At 39.1% G+C, this 18,582-nt stretch overlaps 1 protein-coding gene and 1 pseudogene across 1 annotated transcript; both read right to left on the bottom strand.

Moving 5' to 3' along the window:
• Positions 1-13,384: 13,384 nt before the first annotated feature.
• LOC142180065 (uncharacterized) lies at positions 13,385-14,741 on the bottom strand (annotated as a pseudogene).
• Positions 14,742-16,959: 2,218 nt separating this feature from the next.
• On the bottom strand, positions 16,960-17,891 carry LOC142180222 (agamous-like MADS-box protein AGL80). Its single transcript, XM_075251173.1, has one exon. It carries the CDS (start codon positions 17,730-17,732, stop codon positions 16,998-17,000), a length of 735 nt encoding a protein of 244 aa, XP_075107274.1. The 5' UTR covers positions 17,733-17,891; the 3' UTR covers positions 16,960-16,997.
• Positions 17,892-18,582: the final 691 nt, after the last annotated feature.

The following is an 18,582-nucleotide window of genomic DNA, read 5'->3' as shown; positions in this document are numbered from 1 at the left end:
TACGAATAGAGATAATACATATTTTCATTAATTAGACGAAAATGTATTCATGTCTACAATACCAATTCATCTCCAATAGTTTCATCATTTTTAAAGTCTCAAATGGACAAGTAATACATCCACAACATAACATAGTTTGTCTTTCCCAGCACCAATACACAACCCACACTATGTCTACGGAGCCTCTATAGATAAAGAAGAGTATAATAATAATGCCGGCAACAAGGCGGCTCAGGCTATACCTCAAACAGAATACACAAAGTACAAAAGATTCATGACCCCGGAATGAAGTGGGTCTTACCAAGTAGCTGGGAAGAAGGTGCACTGCTATCACTGACCAATATCTCCTGCTGTGGAACCACCTGCATCCATTGAAAGATGCAGCGCCCCCGGCAAAAGGGACGTTAGTACTGTCGAATAGCACTAGTATGTATAACTAAACACCCTCTTAATAGAATGACAAATAATACAAACAAAATTATCATAATATCAAAGGAAGCTTTAATCAACATCAAACCTCAATTTAGGATCAAGACACTGTGCAAATTAATTTCCATATCTCACATTGGGAGATTTTTAGTATCGATATACCATTATTCACAATACCATTATTCCCCATACCAATACCACCGTACTCTCAGCACGGAGTCCGATCACGACCCGATCGGCTAGGCTATCTCATTAGAGACATCAACCACAATTACTCTCAATATCAATACCACCGTCTTTAACACGGAGTCCGATCACGACCCGATCGGCTAGGCTATCCATTAGGGACATCAACCACAATTACCATTTCAATTACAATTTCCAGCACAATTACCATCATGTGTGCGGCATGGTGTCCGATCACGACATCAACCAAAATATCAATTTCAGTTACAATTTCCAACACAATCACCGCCATGTGTGCGGCATGTGTACGATCACGGCCCGACCGGCTAGGCTGTCTTATTTGAGACATCAACCTTTTTATATCAATCATCACATTTCATAATACTTTCGCATCTTTTCATTTCATTGGCACTAGTGGCCATAATTATAAGATCATTCTTCACACGTTGGCCATATTCAGTATTTCATGCTCACCTTATCAATTTCAAATATCATCCTCATCATCAACAACAAACACAATTCAAATCAAAGTGTGTAGTACACATGTGAGCAATTTAGAGTCTAATGCACATAGAGATATTTCACAAAATTTGGCATAATAGCCTTTATTTGAACTTGACTTAAAGTCGAAACATTATTAATGTACAACCCATATTTTAACACATTCTTAATTGGTAACATAACATGAATAAAGCATTTCAGATGCTTGTTGAACATATATCTTTCAACCCAATCTTACTCGGAATAGCCAGTTTCATAATGAATCACTCGGGACTTACATAATTTACATGAATATTGTGGGATTCAATTCTAAGAGAAGAGTTTAGCCAACATACCTCAATTGAGCTTTCTTAAACTCTAAAACATTCCAGAATTCTTAGCAACTTCAATCTCTAGGATGAAGACCTAGTGAGCTTGCCTTCTTAATCTTCCAAAACTTGAGCAAGAATTGAAGAACAATTATTGAAGAACACCTTCTCACTCTACCGCATATCGGTCGCATAATTGGTTACAAATAGCCAAAAGAACTGTCTGTGTATGCGGTCTGTATGCGGTCCGCATAACTGTTATGCGGTCGCATAATGCACCGCATAACAGTTATGCGGTCGCATAGTCGACCGCATAGTTGCTTCCAACTGACCCAATTAACTGCCTCACTCTGCGGCCATTATGCGGTCCATAGAGTGGTTTTGCGGTCGCATAATGGACCGCATAAATGTATTTTTCCGCCAAAAATTTTCTTTTACTTTCCTGTGCATTGTTCAACCCAAAAAGTCCGAGCCGCGGCAGAATTTTTACAATCCTCAAACACGTAAGCCTAGTCCGGCACCATGAAATATTATTTTCTTTGCAAAGTTTACCGGGCTTTACACTTAAGTACTTCAAAAATTTTTCGGGGTATTACAGAACACGAGTGGCTAAGAACCCTATTATTCTAGGGTCATGGGTGATACATGAATGTTGATGTTTGAAGTTTAATTTGACGAAGTTGATTTTATCATATTGGGTTGTTTATTTAATTATGTTCTTAATTATTTTGCTGAGTAGCTAACAGTGAAATACTATCTACGAATCTAGAGTTGAACTCGAAAGTGGGAATTCTAGATTGCATATAGAATTAAATAGAGCAAGTTCTTGAACCTGGGCACCGGGGAATAGATTCACAATTAGGATAGACATATACCTAATTGTCTTGCTTGGTTGAAATACATGAATTGTAAATGCATTCTTGTTAATATTAATTCCATTGACATATAGGCATTAAGTTAGATTGAATAGGCGAGTAAGGACTCGACAGATTCTTATGAGTAATATCAACCCTGTCAATCAACAATCCAGATAAATCAATTAGTCATTTTAAGCTAAGAACGCAACATGATTGTTAGCTAACCCGTGACCCTGGAATATTATCTCCTATTGATTGTTATTTGAAATTATTTAAGTGTTGTGGTTGATTTCTAGTATTTCATTACTTGACAGTTTTTAGGTAGTAAATTAGGAAATTATCTATTTTGTGAGAAATCGCTTGAATCGATAAGTTATTTGAGTTTGAATTAGTCAAAAGTTAATCATAAGTCTTCGTGGGAATGATACTCTACTCACTACTCTATTTTGACGACCACGTATACTTGCGTGAGTATGTTTTGTCGCAACACACACTCAATCATATTCATTCATTTCATATCATGTCTCAGTCTCTGCTGCTATTTATTGATACATCATATTATTATTTTTGGGCTGATTTTCATGACATCTTGATCCCGAGAGACTGGAGAGGTTGATGACTGAGTGAGGCCGAGGGCCAAATTATGAGAATATTTATGGGATCGAGCTGCGCGCCACAACATGTTTCATTGTTATATGCCATGATTGGCTTGATATAGCGCTTGGGCTAAAGAAGCTCCTCCGGAGTCTGTACACACTCCCAGTGAGCGCAGGTACCTACTGAGTGCGAGTATCGAGTGGCGAGTGGCGAGTGCCAAGTACTGAGCGACTGAGAGGAATGAGTGATCGTAAGGATAGAGTGACTGTGGTTGGAGTGAATGGGAGGACTGAGTGACTATTACTCCGAGAGGATGCATTAATTCCATTATTGCTGCATTTCAGCTGTCTATCATTGTTTTGGAAAAATATGAAAGACATTATTTCTGTTTCAGTCAAATTTGATATGAAATTACTGTGGAGTTTTAAATGTTGAACTTGAAAGCATGCCTACCTTTTATGTTGGAAAGTATTGTATTTGGACTTAGCTATGAAGCTCGTCACTACTTTCACTTCTTTATTTATTATTGTTACTTGCTGAGTTGGTTGTACTCATATTACACCCTGCACTTCGTGTGCAGATCCAGGTGATCCCGGACACAGTGGGCGTTGATTCTTTCACACAGTCGATTTTTTCGGAGATTCAGAGGTAGCTTCCATGTTTAGCAGACCTTGTCTCTCCTTCCCTATCATTTTGTTTATTGTATTTGGTCTCAGATTATTATAGACCGTGCTTTCCATACTTGTAATGTATAGATTCTCATGTACTCAGTGACATCAAGTTTTGGGAGTATATTTATGTTCGATATTTGTTGGATTTTTCCCTTAGAAATTAATTATTATGTTTTCAATATTTAAAAGAAATTGTGGGTTATCAAGGGTTTCAACTTGCCTAGTATTGGGATAGGCGCCATCACGACATGTGTGATTTTTGGGTCGTGACAAGTTGGTATCAGAGCCTAGGTTACATAGGTCTCACGAGTCATGAGTAGGTTTAGTAGAGTCTTGCGGATCAGTACAGAGACGTCTGTACTTATCTTTGAGAGGCTGTCAAACCCTTAGGAAAATTTCACCTCCTTGTATTCTGTCGTGCAAATTTGTTGATTCCGGAAACTAAATTTCTGTTATTCTATTCTCTCACAGATGGTGAGGACATGTACTACCGGATCGGAAGGTCAACCATCAGTGCCACCAGTTAGGGTCGTGAGAGGTTGAGGTCATGGTAGAGGCCGGGGCCGAGGTAGAGGTCGAGGTGTAGCTTGTACAACAGTTGGAGCCAGGACCTGTAACACCACCAATTGCTCCAGCTCAGGAACAAATTTTGGATATAGTTGAGCCGGCGGGACCAGCTCATGCACCAGCTACACCTATTATGATTCTAGGCCTTCAGGACACTTTGGCCCAGATATTGACAGTTTGCACTGGCCTTACTCAGGTGGTTTCGGTTCAGGCCGCACCTGCCACTTCTCAGGCCGAGGGAGGTACTCATACCCCTGTTGCCCGTACTCCAGATCAGGTAGTACAGGGACTTCAGATACCGGGGGCACTACCAGCCCAGCCGGCTATAGCTGCTCAAGCCTCAGTAGTTCTTGTTATGGAAGATGATGAGCAGAGGAGACTTGAGAGATTTGGGAGGCTTCGACCTCCATCATTTAGCGGTGCTGAGTCAGAGGATGCTCAGGGTTTTCTGTATAAGTGCCAGCGAATGCTTCGGACAGCGGGTATTTTGGAGACCAGTGGGGTCTCGTTCACTACTTTTCAGTTTTCTGGAGCTGCCTTCAGTTGGTGGGAGGCTTATAAGAGACGCAGGCCGGTCGGTGCAGTACCACTTACATAGCAGGAGTTCTTCATTCTCATTTTTGGAGAAGTTTATGCCGCAGTCTCTCAAAAAGGAGCTGCGCAGACAGTTTGAGAAGTTACGTCAGGATGGCATGTCTGTGACGCAGTACGAGATGAGATTTTTTGAGTTGGCTCATCACACAGTTTGGTTGGTTCCCACTAATAGGGAGAGGATTAGGAGGTTCATTGATGGCCTCACATATCAGCTACGGTTACTTATGACTCGGGAGAGAGTATCTGGTGCTACTTTTGATGAGGTTGTTGTCATTGCTCGGCAAATAGAGATAGTTCGTAGTTAGGAACGTGGAGAGAGGGAGGCCAAGAGGCCTTGTGGTCCAGGTGATTTCAGCGGTGTTCCTTCAGGGGTCAGTTTTACCATGGTAGGGGTCGTTCTTACAGACACGCTCAGACAGTCGTCCAGTTCACCGTGGTGCGTCATCCGGCCATGGTTCATATAGTTCTCATCAGGGCTAGTCATCTCTCAGTGCCCTTCCAGCCTAGAGTTCGTTCCATGCCCCTTCAGTTCAGGGTTTATTTGCACCGGGTGCTTCTAGCAGTTATTCTGGTTCTCGGGGCTCGATTCAGTCTGCACCACCACTAGTACCGGGGAGCTGCTTTGAGTGCAGGGAATATGGGCATATATGGAGACAGTGTCCTCGTCGCTCGGGAGGTCCAGTGCAGCAGAGGAGTTAGACTATGACTTCACCACCCGCCCAGCCAGCTTGAGGTCAGCTAGGGGTCGCCCAAGAGGGGAAGGCCGATCAGGTGGCGGTCAGGTCCGATTCTATGCTTTTCCTGCCAGGCAAGATGTTGTTTCTTCAGATGCAGTGATCATATGCATTGTTTCAATGTGCCACAGGGAGGCTTCTATATTATTTGACCCTGGTTCCACTTATTTGTATGTTTTATCGTATTTTACTCATTATCTGGATATGCCCCGTGAGTCCTTAGTTTCACCTATTCGTGTATCTACACCGGTGGGCGATACTATTATTGTGGACCGTGTGTACCGGTCGTGTGTGGTAACTATTGGGGTACTAGAGACTAGAGTTGATCTTTTATTGCCCAATATGGTAAATTTCGATATAATTCTGGGTATGGATTGGTTGTCTCCATGTCATGCTATTCTGGACTATCATGCAAAACCTGTGACATTGGCGATGCCGGGGTTGCCAAAGATCGAATGGAGAAGTTCTCTAGATTATGTTCCCAGCAGGGTAATTTTTTATTTGAAATCCCAACGTATGGTTGGGAAGGGGTGTTTGTCATATTTGGCTATTGGGAGACATGTTGATGCAGATACTCCTACTATTGATTCAGTACCTGTCGTGCGAGACTTTCCAAATGTATTTCCTGCAGACCTGTCTGGTATGCCACCCGACAGGGATATTGATTTCGTTATTTACTTGGTGTCGGACACTCAGCCCATTTCTATTCCTCCGTATCGTATGACACCAGTTGAGTTGAAAGAATTGAAAGAGCAACTTCAGGAACTCCTTGATAAGGGGTTTATTAGGCCTAGTGTGTTACCTTGGGGTGCACCGGTTCTGTTTGTGAAAAAAAAGATGGTACTATGCGGATGTGCCTCAATTACAGACAACTGAACAAAGTTACAATCAATAATAAGTATCCTTTACCGCGCATTGATGATTTATTTGACCAGCTACATAGAGCGAAGGTATTCTCCAAAATTGATTTGAGATCGGGGTATCACCAGTTGAAAATTCGAGATTCGGATGTCATTTGGGCTGAACAACGCCCCAGCAACATTTATGCACTTCATGAATAGCGTATTCCAGCCGTATCTTGATTCGTTTATCGTGGTATTTATTGATGATATCCTGGTGTATTCACGTAGCCAGGAGGAGCATGCACGACACTTAGGTATTGTATTACAGAGGCAGAGAGATGAGAGACTTTATGCCAAATTCTCTAAGTGTGAGTTCTGGCTTAGTTCAGTGGCATTCTTGGGACACATAGTGTCTAGTGAAGGAATTAAGGTGGATCCGAAGAAAATAGAGGTAGTTCAGAGTTGGTCCAGTCCATCTTCAGCTACTGAGATTTGGAGTTTTCTCAGCTTGGCCGGTTATTATCATCGCTTTGTGGAGGTTTTCTCGTCTATTCCATCGCCTTTGACTAAATTGACCCAGAAAGGTGCTCCGTTCGGGTGGTCAAATGAGTGTGAAGAGAGCTTTCAAAAGCTCAAGACAGCTTTGACTACAGCCCCAGTATTAGTGTTGCTTATAGGTTCATAGTCTTATACTGTGTATTGTGATGTGTCATGTATTGGTCTTGGTGCAGTGTTGATGCAAGACGGTAGGGTAATTTCCTATGCGTCCAGACAGTTAAAGGTACATGAGAAGAATTATCCGGTCCACGACCTTGAGTTAGCAGCTATTATTCATGCCTTGAAGATTTGGCGACATTATTTGTACGGTGTCCATTGTGAGGTTTATACCGATCACCAGAGTTTACATCATCTGTTTAAACAGAAGGATCTTAATTTGCAGCAGCGGAGGGGGTTGGAGTTGCTTAAGGATTATGACATCACCATTCTCTATCATCCCGGAAAGGCCAATGTGGTGGCTGATGCCTTGAGTCGTAAGGCGGAGAGTTTGGGCAGCTTAGCATACTTACCGGTAGCAGAAAGGCCTTTAGCCTTGGATGTTCAGGCTTTGGCTAACCAGTTTGTTAGATTGGATGTTTCGGAGCCGAATCGAGTTTTGGCTTGTGTGATTTCTCAGTCTTCTCTTTATGATCATATCAGAGAAAGTTAGTATGATGACCCCCATTTGCTTGTCCTTAAGGACACGGTTCAACAAGGTGATGCCAAGGAAGTCACTATTGGGGATGACGACATATTATGAATGCAGGGAGGCTATGTGTGCTTAATGTAGATGGTTTGCATAAGTTGATTCTCCAGGAAGCTCACAGTTCGCGGTACTCCATTCATCCAGGTACCGCGAAGATGTATCAGGATTTGAGGCAGCACTATTGGTAGAGGCGAATGAAGAAAGATATAGTTGAGTTTGTAGCTCGGTGTTTAAATTGTCAACAGGTAAAGTATGAGCATCAGAGACCGTGAGGATTGCTTTAGAGACTTGAAATTTCGAAGTGGAAATGGGAGCGTATTACCCTGGATTTTGTAGTAGGGCTTCCACGGACCTTGAGGAAGTTTGACGCTGTTTGGGTGATTATGGATCAGTTGACCAAATCCGCGCATTTTATTCCAGTTGATACTAATTATTCTTCGGAGCGGTTGGCTGAGATTTATATCCGCGAGATTGTTCACCTACATGGTGTGCCGGTGTCCATCATTTCAGAACGGGGCATGCAGTTTACATCACAGTTTTGGAGAGCAGTGCAGCGAGAATTGGGCACACAGGTTCAGTTGAGTACAACATTTCACCCTTAGACGGACGGACAGTCCTAGCGCACTATCCAGATATTGGAAGATATGCTACGCGCTTGTGTAATTGATTTTGGGGGTTCTTGGGATCAATTTCTGCCACTCGCGGAGTTCGCTTACAATAACAGCTACCAATCTAGCATTCAGATGGATCCGTATGAGGCTTTATATAGGAGATGGTGTTGGTCTCCGGTGGGTTAGTTTGAGCCGGGTGAGGATAGACTATTGGGTACTGACTTGGTTCAGGATGCTTTGCAAAAGGTTAAATTGATTCAGGAGTGGCTTCGCACGGCGCATTCTAGACAGAATAGTCATGCCGACTGGAAGGTCCGTGATGTTGCTTACATGGTTGGGGAGAAGGTTCTGCTCAAGATTTCACCCATGAAAGGTGTGTTGAGGTTCAGGAAGAAGGGCAAGTTGAGTCCTCGGTATATTGGGCCTTTTGAGGTACTTAAGAAGATTGGAGAGGTGGCTTATGAACTTGCTTTGCCACCTAGTCTATCAGGTGTTCATCTAGTGTTCCATGTATCCATGCTCTGAAAGTATGTTGGGGATCCGTCTCATATTTTGGATTTCAGTACAGTGCAGATCAGTGAAGGTTCAGTGGAGAGGCCAGCCAGTTGGAGAAGCTACTTGGGAGATTGAGCGCAAATATCAACACCTTTTTGAGACTCCAGGTATGATTCTAAATCCGTTCGGGGACGAACGTTTGTTTAAAAGGGGGAGAATGTAACGACCCGACCAGTGTTTTTGAGTATTATAACCCCGTTCCCCCATTTACTGCTCAATTTATGCTTTATAGTTGTTTTATGACTCACCGGGTTAGTTGATTCGGGTCCGGAAGGATTTCGGAGTGAAATGAGACACTTAGTCTCATAATTGAAAATTTAAGTTGAAAAAGTTGACCGGATATTGACTTATGTGTAAACGACCTCGAATTTGAATTCCGATAATTTCAATAGCCCCGTATGGTGATTTTAGACTTAGGAGCGCGTCCGGAAAATTATTTGGAGGTTTGTAGTGGAATTAGGTTTGAAATGGCAAAAGTTGCATTTTTAGGAAGTTTGACCGGGGGTTGACTTTTTGATATCAGGGTCAGAATCTGATTCTGAAAATTTGAATAGGTCCGTTATGTCATTTATGACTTTTCTACAAAATTTGAGGTCAATCGGACGTGATTTGATAGGTTCGGGCGTCGTTTGTAGAAATTGGAAGTTTCAAAGTTCATTAGGCTTGAATTGGGGTATGATTCGTGGTTTTAGCATTGTTTGATGTGATTTGAAGGCTCAACTAAGTTCGTGTGGTGTTTTAGTACTTGTTGGTATATTTGGTTGAAGTCCCGAGGGTCTCGGGTGAGTTTCGGATGGCTAACGGATAAATTCGGACTTAAAACCACTGATGGAAATTTTGCTTCTGGTTTTCTCGCACCTGCGGAGGTCTGATCGCAGGTGCGAAGCCGCATGTGCGCACCAGCCCAACGCAGATGCGGCCAAGCTTGAAGAGGGGCAGTGGTCACAGGTGCGAAGAAATTTTCGCACCTGCGAGGTCGCAGGTACGAAGCAATGCACGCAGAAGCGGAAAAAGGGAAGGGAGATGGCTTCGCAGAAGCGAAGAAAACGTCGCATGTGCGACTCTGCAGAAGCAGACTTCTTTTCTGCAGAAGCCATGAAGCCGCAGAAGCAAAGGAATTATTGCATCTATGAGACCGCAGGTGCAGTTAAAAATTTCATAGAAGCGAAAACCCCTGGGCAGTACAAAAAACAGAGGGGTTCCGAGCTTTTGTCATTTTTGGGCATTTCAAGCTCGGGTTGGGCGATTTTTGAGCGATGTTTTCACGGGAAAACTTGAGGTAAGTCCCTTGTGATCATTTATACTCCTTAATATTGAATTATCATCGAATAATACGACTAGATTACATGTTTTTGAGGTGTAAATCGGGGATTTGAACTTAGGGATTTGAAAATAAGATTTGAAGATTTGGAGGTCGAGTTGAGGTCGGATTTTGGTAAAATTGGTATGGTTAGACTCATGGTTAAATGGCTTTTGGATTTTATAACTTTTGCCAGGTTCTGAGATATGGGCCCCACAAGCGATTTTTGAGCTAAATTTCGAATTTTGTTGGAAAATTAATATTTTTTATGGAATTAATTTCAATAAATTTTATTGACTGAATTGAATTATTTGTGGCTAGATTCGAGGCATTTGGAGGTCAATTCACGAGGCAAAGGTATAGCGGAATAAAAAATTACACGGTTTGAGGTAAGTAACCGTTCTAAATTTGGTCCTGGGGTATGAAACCCCGGATTATGTGTTATGTGATTGGTTTTGAGGTGACGCACATGCTAGGTGACGGGCGTGTGGGCGGGCACCATAGGAATTGTGACTTGGTCAAATTTCATGGAAATGTATAGTTGAATAATCTGTTGATATCCGTGCATTCTCTACGTGTTAGAGAAAATTGAGCTGAGACTCGTATTAAAAATCATGCTTAGACATATGTTGTTATTATTGGTACCCACTGGGGCCATTTCTGTGGTTGAATTATATGTTCAAATTGTAATTTCATACTCAGTCATGTTCATTCATTTCATATCATGTCTCAATCTCTGTTGCTATTTATTGATACATCATATTATCATTTTTGGCTTGATTTTCATGACATCTTGAGCCCGAGAGACTGGAGAGGTTGATAACTGAGTGAGGCCGAGGGCCTAATTGTGAGGATATTTATGGGATCGAGCTGCGCACCGCAGCATGTTTTATTGTTATATGCCATGATTGGCTTGATATAGCGCTTGGGCTGAAGGAGCCCCTCCGGAGTCTGTACACACCCCAGTGAGCGCAGGTGTCTACTGAGTGCGAGTGCCGAGTGCCGAGTGCCGAGTGCTGAGTGACTGAGAGGAATGAGTGATTGTGAGGAAAGAGTGACTGAGGTTGGAGTGAATGGGAGGACTGAGTGACTGTTACTCTGAGAGGATGCATTGATTCCATTATTGCTGCATTTCAGCTGTCATATATATATATCATTGTTTTGGAAAACTCTGAAAGACATTATTTCCGTTTCAGTCAAATTTGATATGAAATTACTGTGGAATTAAATGTTGAACTTGAATTCATGCCTACCTTTTATGTTGGAAAGTACTATATTTGGACTTAGTTGTGAAGCTAGTCACTACTTTCAGTTCTTTATTTATTATTGTTACTTGCTGAGTTGGTTGTACTCATACTACACCTTGCACTTCGTGTGCAGATCCAGGTGATCCCGGACACAGTGGGTGTTGATTCTTTCACACAGTCGATTTTTCGGAGATTTAGAGGAAGCTGCCATGTTTCGCAGACCTTGTCTCTCCTTCCCTATCCTTTTGTTTATTGTAGTTGGTCTCAGATTATTATAGACCATATTTTTCAGACTTGTAATGTATAGATGCTCATGTACTCAATGACACCAGGTTTTGGGAGTATATTTATATTCGGTATTTGTGGGAAATTTTCCTTAGAAATTAATTATTATGTTTTCAATATTTAAAAGAAATTGTGGGTTATCAAGGTTGTCAGCTTGCCTAGTATTGGGATAGGCTGCATCACGATAGGTGTGATTTTTGGGTAGTGACAAGCCACAAATGCATTGTGATATTTAGTCGGTTTGTGAGGCTAGGATTGTTATGAGCATGTTGTGTTGTTGTTGAATAAAATTTTGAATTATGGCATAAAGTAAAGGGAAGTGTGTGTTGAAGGAATATGCTAAAGTTTATCTGTTTCTATCAACAATAGTCATAGGTATGATGTGCTTCGGATGTTCTAAAAGAAAATAAAGTGCTCAGGGTTAGTGTGAATTGGTGGTTGACTCGAGGACGAGCAACGTTTAAGTGTGGGGTAGTGATGTTTGTCCAAAATGCTATATTTTTAGTACATTACTCGCCTTACATATTGTTAGTTTAGTAATTAATTGTGCGACGTTTGAGCTAAATTATGTTGTTTTATGTGTAGGAGTATCGCAAGATAAAGATGAGTGAAGGTTGCACAAAAAGAGGACGAAAATACAAGAAAAGAACACAAAAATGCCAAGCACCTAAACTATGCTACAAGCCAAGCATAGCCAGCTCGACCGCAGTACAGGCCAGGCGTAGCCAGCTCTGTAGCCAAGTTGACCGCGCTATAAGCCTGGCCTCGCGAGGTTTATAGCCCGGTGATCAAAAGTGCGTGAATTAAAAGACTCGGACCCAGATTTGGACTGGGAGACTTCAACCCTAGCCTATAAATACTCCCTAAACATGTCTAAGAGGGAGAACTTTTTTTGAGAGGGGATTCGACCTAAGAAGAGAAGAACACACTAAGAGCAAGGTGGAGAATTCTTCTACGAGTTTTTCATTTCCTTCTTCCTATTTTCATTTTTTGTTATGAATTCTAGTATTGTAGTTTTGCATACTATTATGAATAGCTAACTTGTTATCTAGGGTTTTGATGAAACCTTTTGTAGGATGAAGTCTTATTACCTTTTTATATAATCGAGCCATTGGATTTCTCTACTTGTTCAACTACGTGTTTATTGTTGTTGATTGAATGGACATCAATTGTTTGCGCCTATTTAGTATGTGTTGCTTAGAAAAGGCTACATATTTAGATAGTTGTAGAACAACATCACTCCTAACGTATGTGAGGAATCAATATAGAGGGTTTAAAGGTGGGATTAGGAATAATAAAACCTTGGTGTAATCTTAGTGATCGGTGAATTAGTGACAGCTAGCGTAGTTTAGATGAATATGTCTAGTAGATTGTGGTACTTGCTCGGATGAGAATTACGACACCCAAAGTACTCACGATCGATGTAGAATACTTAGGCGAAATTATAAACGGCGCAGCGGGAAGCATTCCGACAATTGAGGAAATCATAACTCTAAACCTCCTTAATCTTGTCTCCAACCCTTAGTCTTGTTAGTTGATAATTTTACTGCTTTTAGTATTCGATAATTAATTAGTTTAAAATAAAAATTACAACATTTATAACTAGAAAATTATTTGAATTTGTATTTCTTAGCAATACTGAACAGTTGTAGCTAAGCATTAGTTGTATTTCTTAGCAACATTTATCACTTCTTCTTTTACTGATTCCATGAATTCTAAACAATCAAATACCGAATGGACAAAGCAAAAAATAACATGAATCTGGTTCAGAAATTAACAAGGACAAAAAAAAGGCAAAAGGAAAAATCCAGAAAAGAAACTCCATGCAGAAGGGATCACATAACATGAAAAATAAATCTAAGGAATGAAAGCATTAGGTCACACACTAGTATTGTGGTTATCACTACAATTAGGCATAATCATCTGATCTCCATATCCAAATCTAATCTGTTGTTCACTTGTATTGTTATTCATCCAATCATTAAACCACTCTGTTTGTGTCCTCTGTATCCCCTCCAACCCTAATTCCACCACTGACTTTTGCTCCACTAGTGGAGGAGCAGCAGCCTGTGAAACAATAGCAGAAGAAGAAGAAGAAGAAGTGGAAGCCCCTTTTTTAAATGCTTCAATCCCCTTATTAATCTCCTTCAAATTGATGAACAACCCAACCAAGATCATTCAAAAGGGCTATCAAGAGCACGCGTTGGGCTCCCATGGTGTTTGGCCATACCTCAGGTTGATTTTCATAAGGGCTATAAATCATAGCACAAGCATCAATTCCACAAAGTGTGCTCAATTCACTCACCTTCTTCATCAGACCCTTCTTCCTTTTCTTGAATGTTGCTTTTCTTGCCGAGTCATTAGTTATGAAAGCTAACTTCACCTTCTTCCTTGTCATTTTCTTTCTTCCTTGGATGCAACAAATAGGCAAACAAGGTAGAAGTATTTGGTAGATATGTGCTAGTTTTGACAAGAGATGTTGGGATGTTTTTTGTTGCTTGGAATGGAAATGTTATATACAAATATGAACATGTTCTCTAATTAGTAGTGCTGGATTTCCTAAGGTTCTTGTTCAAATCCCCATGTTTAATGAAAGAGAGGTAACTAAATTCATCATTATGTGTGTTTAATTTCTCGATTTGCTTAAAAATACGTAGAGATTTGTTTAATTTGTGTTTAGTTTTTTGTTATTGAAATCCTTATGGCTTGTTTGGTTTAGGTGTATAAGATCTCTATTGGAGTTGCGTGTAATCTTTCCCGGCCGTCGGATCGTCTCGTGATTCAAGTTCTTGATGATTCTACTGATTCTATCATTAAGGTAATTTAAACAGTCCTTTAAAACTGCATTTCCAATGTAATTATGTAAGCATCTTTTTTTTTACAATTTAAATCATAATCATTGCGAAATACAAACAACAATGCACATGGTACTACATTTAATAGCGTACTTCGATAAATATTTTTTAATCACAGCCTTTTTAAGAAAATGCTTGGATTTCAAGTTTGGTACCTTGATCTTTGTAATGTAATCCTTATATAAGATCTGGAGTTTTGACCATTTACTTAATGTTTACACTTCTTCCTATATATTCCGACCCTCTAATCTGGAGTACAACTGTTGAATTTTGGCCCTTCTTTTGAAATGCATTTAATTTAGTTTTAATTGAAAATGTCGACCTTTTATGACACATTATTCACCTACCAAAACCGACATTATTTCCCTTAAATTTCTCCTTACACTAGATGTGTAACTCAATTAATAACGATTAATATTGATGTATTTTTTCTTAATTAAACATTTATTATTATGATAGGATATGGTTGAGACAGAATCCCTAAGGTGGGCAAGCAAAGGACTTAACATAACATACCAAATAAGAGAATCCCGCGGTAATACAAAGTTGGAGCTCTTAAAGAAGGATTAAAGCATAATTATGTCAAAAATTGTGAGTACGTCGTAATTTTCGACGCCGATTTCTGACCCGAACCCGATTTTCTCCGTCGATCCATCCCGTTTCTCGTACATAACCCAGAAATTGCCCTCGTTCAAAGTCAATGGCGATGTTTGTGCTGTATACATGATGTGACAGCTCACTTAAAATGTGATATTCAAAGATTGAGATATGCCAGATAACACTACAAGGAATAAAGTTTTCAGTGACGATATTACGTGGTGATCACTTAAGTCGTCACCAAGAGTGGTTCTATATTATTTTTATGATTAGATTTTGTAGCGACTAATCTTGCCACAAAAAGTAAGTAAATGCATCACGAAATAAAGTTTAGATAAATTGCCACAAAACGACATTAATAAAAATTTTATTTCATGTAGTGCTCTAATAGTAACGAACATAGAGTGAGTTGTTGAAGCCAAGTAGATTATTCTTCAAAGTATTATTTTTCCCATAAAAAATATTGGCTAATTGAGACCATTTTATTTTTATTTTAGAAGTTTTTCAACCAAGACTTGGAGCCGTTTGAATTTGCATCCGCTCATGTTGTGTTGCTAGTATTAGCTTTTGTAGCGACTAAACTCGCTACTAAAAGTAAACAAATGCGCCACAGCATATCATACTACTTTTGGTGGCGACTAAAGAGGTCGCAACAAAATATCCCCACCGAAAATCTTATTTCATGTGGTGCATATACTAAGTTGGAAATAAAGTTGAAATTAATGGGCAGATCGGGTTCATTATCAAAAATATTATGTACCATTCATCATTATCTCCTAAATTTCACAATAATGCAAGGAATTCATGGTCGGATTATATACTTTGTAGAACGTTATCTATTGTATTGTAACATTATAAGTTTCCAAATTCCAATCACGTCCATAATTCATAAAACAAGCAATAGTAACTTCATATGTGATATCAACATAAATGAAATCCCCATCCCATTTCTTCTTCTCATATTAGCACTTTGATATAAAAGAGCAACTCTTGGATTTCTCTCGTGTTATGTTCTTGCACAAGGAGTACTGCCAACTTTAATTAACCGCATTAGCTTAATTTATCCCTTTTTTTTTTTTTTTTTTTTTTACTGAAACCATGAATTATAAACAATCAAAAGGAAGGAATAAATTTCTGATTGTTACAAGAGGCGACTAGAGGGTGAAGCAAGTGAGACAATTGTTTTAGGCCCCACATTGTTTGGAGCCCCAAATTTCTACCAATAATACAATATAGGTTCTTAAAAAAAAATAAAAAGAAGTAGACTTATACGTAGTCTCTTGCGGGTAGAAATAGACCAGTCCACTTTCAAGAGTGGAGTATATGACTTTGATTAATGTGACAATTTAAGCTAAAATTGGAAATTGAAAAAGACTCCTAAAATATAGTGCTTCCTTTTTAGTTTTCTCCAAAAGTTCGTAATTTTCTTGTTCCTTTTCTCCGACACGTATATTGAAGATGTCAGAGGTTATCAACTAGAAAGTATGAATCTATTTATTAAAATTTTTTATTCTTTTTTAAATGACTATATTTTTTATAAAATATTGTTAACAGTTTCGATAATAGTTGTTTAAGTGGAAAAAAGTTTTTAAAATTAAAGTTGATACAATATTCCTTTAAATCAATATTGTTTCAAGAGAGATTAAACGGGTTGACTGTATTATCAACTAGGAAAAACAATCTTTCTAAAAATCTATTACAAAATATTATTAGTAGCAATAATTTTGCATCTCAAAAGTATATATGATATTTCTTCTAAGAAAATTTAAGACCTCTCTTTAAAGTTTGGCTTTAGGATATTGAGCCGCCCCCGATTGTTACTGAAAAGTATTGCGGGAGGAATGGCTTGGTTTCAAATACCAAATGGACAAAGCAAAAAATAAGGATTAATTAGAGGATAAAAACCCATTATGAATTGAATCTGTTTCAGAAAGTAACAAGGATTAAAAAAACGGAAAAAGAAAAAAACCCAGAAATAAACTCCATGCAAAAGGAATCACATAACATGAAAAATAAATCTAAGGAAAGAAAGCATTAGGCCACACACTAGTGTTGTGGTTATCACTAAAATTATGCATAATCATCTCATCTCCATGTCCAAATCCAATCTGCTGTTCACTTGTGTTGTTATTCATCCAATCATTAAACCACTCTGTTTGTGCCCTCTGCATCCCTTCCAACCCTAATTCCACCACTGGCTTTTGCTCCACTGGTAGAGGAGTAGCAACCTGTGAAACAAGAACAACAGAAGAAGAAGAAAAAGAAGAAGAAGTGGAAGCCCTTTTTTTAAATGCTTCAATCCTCTTATTAATCTCCTTCAAATTTTGATCAACAACCCAACCAAGATCATTCAAATCTCCCAAGTTCAAATTTTGCAGCCCTTTTCCAGCCAAACACTGGTACATAACTTCAGTCATCTCCTTTTCTCTGTTCTCTTTGCTTTGTTTCTTCAGCTGCTCGCTCGCTTTTGCAATCCTTTGTCTGATAAAACTCTCTTGATTCACCATTTTCTTGCTCTGTTCCATCTCTGGCATTCTCTTGAACTCCGCGAGCACGCGTTGAGCTCCCATGGTGTTTGGCCATACCTCAGGTTGATTTTCATAAGGGCTATAAATAATAGCACAAGCATCAATTCCACAAAGGGTGCTCAATTCACTCACCTTCTTCATCAGACCCTTCTTCCTTTTCTTAAATGTTGCTTTTCTTGCCGAGTCATTAGTTATGAAAGCTAACTTCACCTTCTTTCTTGTCATTTTTTTCCCTCAACAAATTTGCAAACAAGGTGGAAGTATTTGGTAGATATGTGCTTTTTGTTGCTTGGAATGGCAATGTTATATACAAAAGTGAAGATGTTCTCTAATTAATATGGAAGATATTGCATTTGTTTGCATAGCTGGAAGGAGACATTGATGACCCAAGATATTTGGAAACAATTTAGTACTACCAAATTTTTGCATTAATTACATTTCATTTAACTAGAGCAATGCAATTTTGTTTTTCCTGATTACTACTAATATATGTTTTTTCAAGAAAAAAAGATTAAACTTATAAATAAATAATATTTGTAAGAAGTTTTCTGTAATCATATATGATATTTTATCAACCAAGTCGTAATATTATAAGCTAGCTAAGTTTGTACAGAAACATAAAAGATTGAGCAACTTGGGGCTTTGTTGAACTACTGTAATATATACTTTGTACCAGAATTTGATTAATCTTTTTTTTGAGGGTTAAAAAGAGCTAGTACTATATTATATATAATTAATATGCGTCATTACAAAAGTAGGAGCCATTGATAGCCTGATGTTCATACTACCACTACTGTCCGAATTATAGCGGAATAATCCTACGAAAAATATTCCTAATTTTGTTTGCCTTTAATGCTTTCAAAAAGCAAACATAGAAAGAGGTACAAAATTGATTATCCTTCCTTAGCCAGTAAATGCGTAGTTTTTTTCCTTCATATTTAACCAACTAATAATACATCTTTTTATTGACGAACAAAAATAAAATCTGCAGTATTTAATACCAAAAAAGAGGTTTTTTCTACCCTTGAAATATCAAGAAAATCTTCATAATAGTTCTACAACAAAATACGACTAA

This window comes from Nicotiana tabacum, chromosome 4 (genome assembly GCF_000715075.1).
Source record: "Nicotiana tabacum cultivar K326 chromosome 4, ASM71507v2, whole genome shotgun sequence".
Classification (NCBI taxonomy): domain Eukaryota; kingdom Viridiplantae; phylum Streptophyta; class Magnoliopsida; order Solanales; family Solanaceae; genus Nicotiana; species Nicotiana tabacum.
The sequence above is the reverse complement of the archived record's forward strand: the minus strand, read 5'-3'. Positions and strand labels throughout refer to the sequence as shown.

Bases quoted from the DNA above. Each gene is read 5' to 3' on its own strand.
- LOC142180222 (XM_075251173.1), bottom strand. From the start codon at position 17,732: ATGACAAGAAAGAAGGTGAAGTTAGCTTTCATAACTAATGACTCGGCA.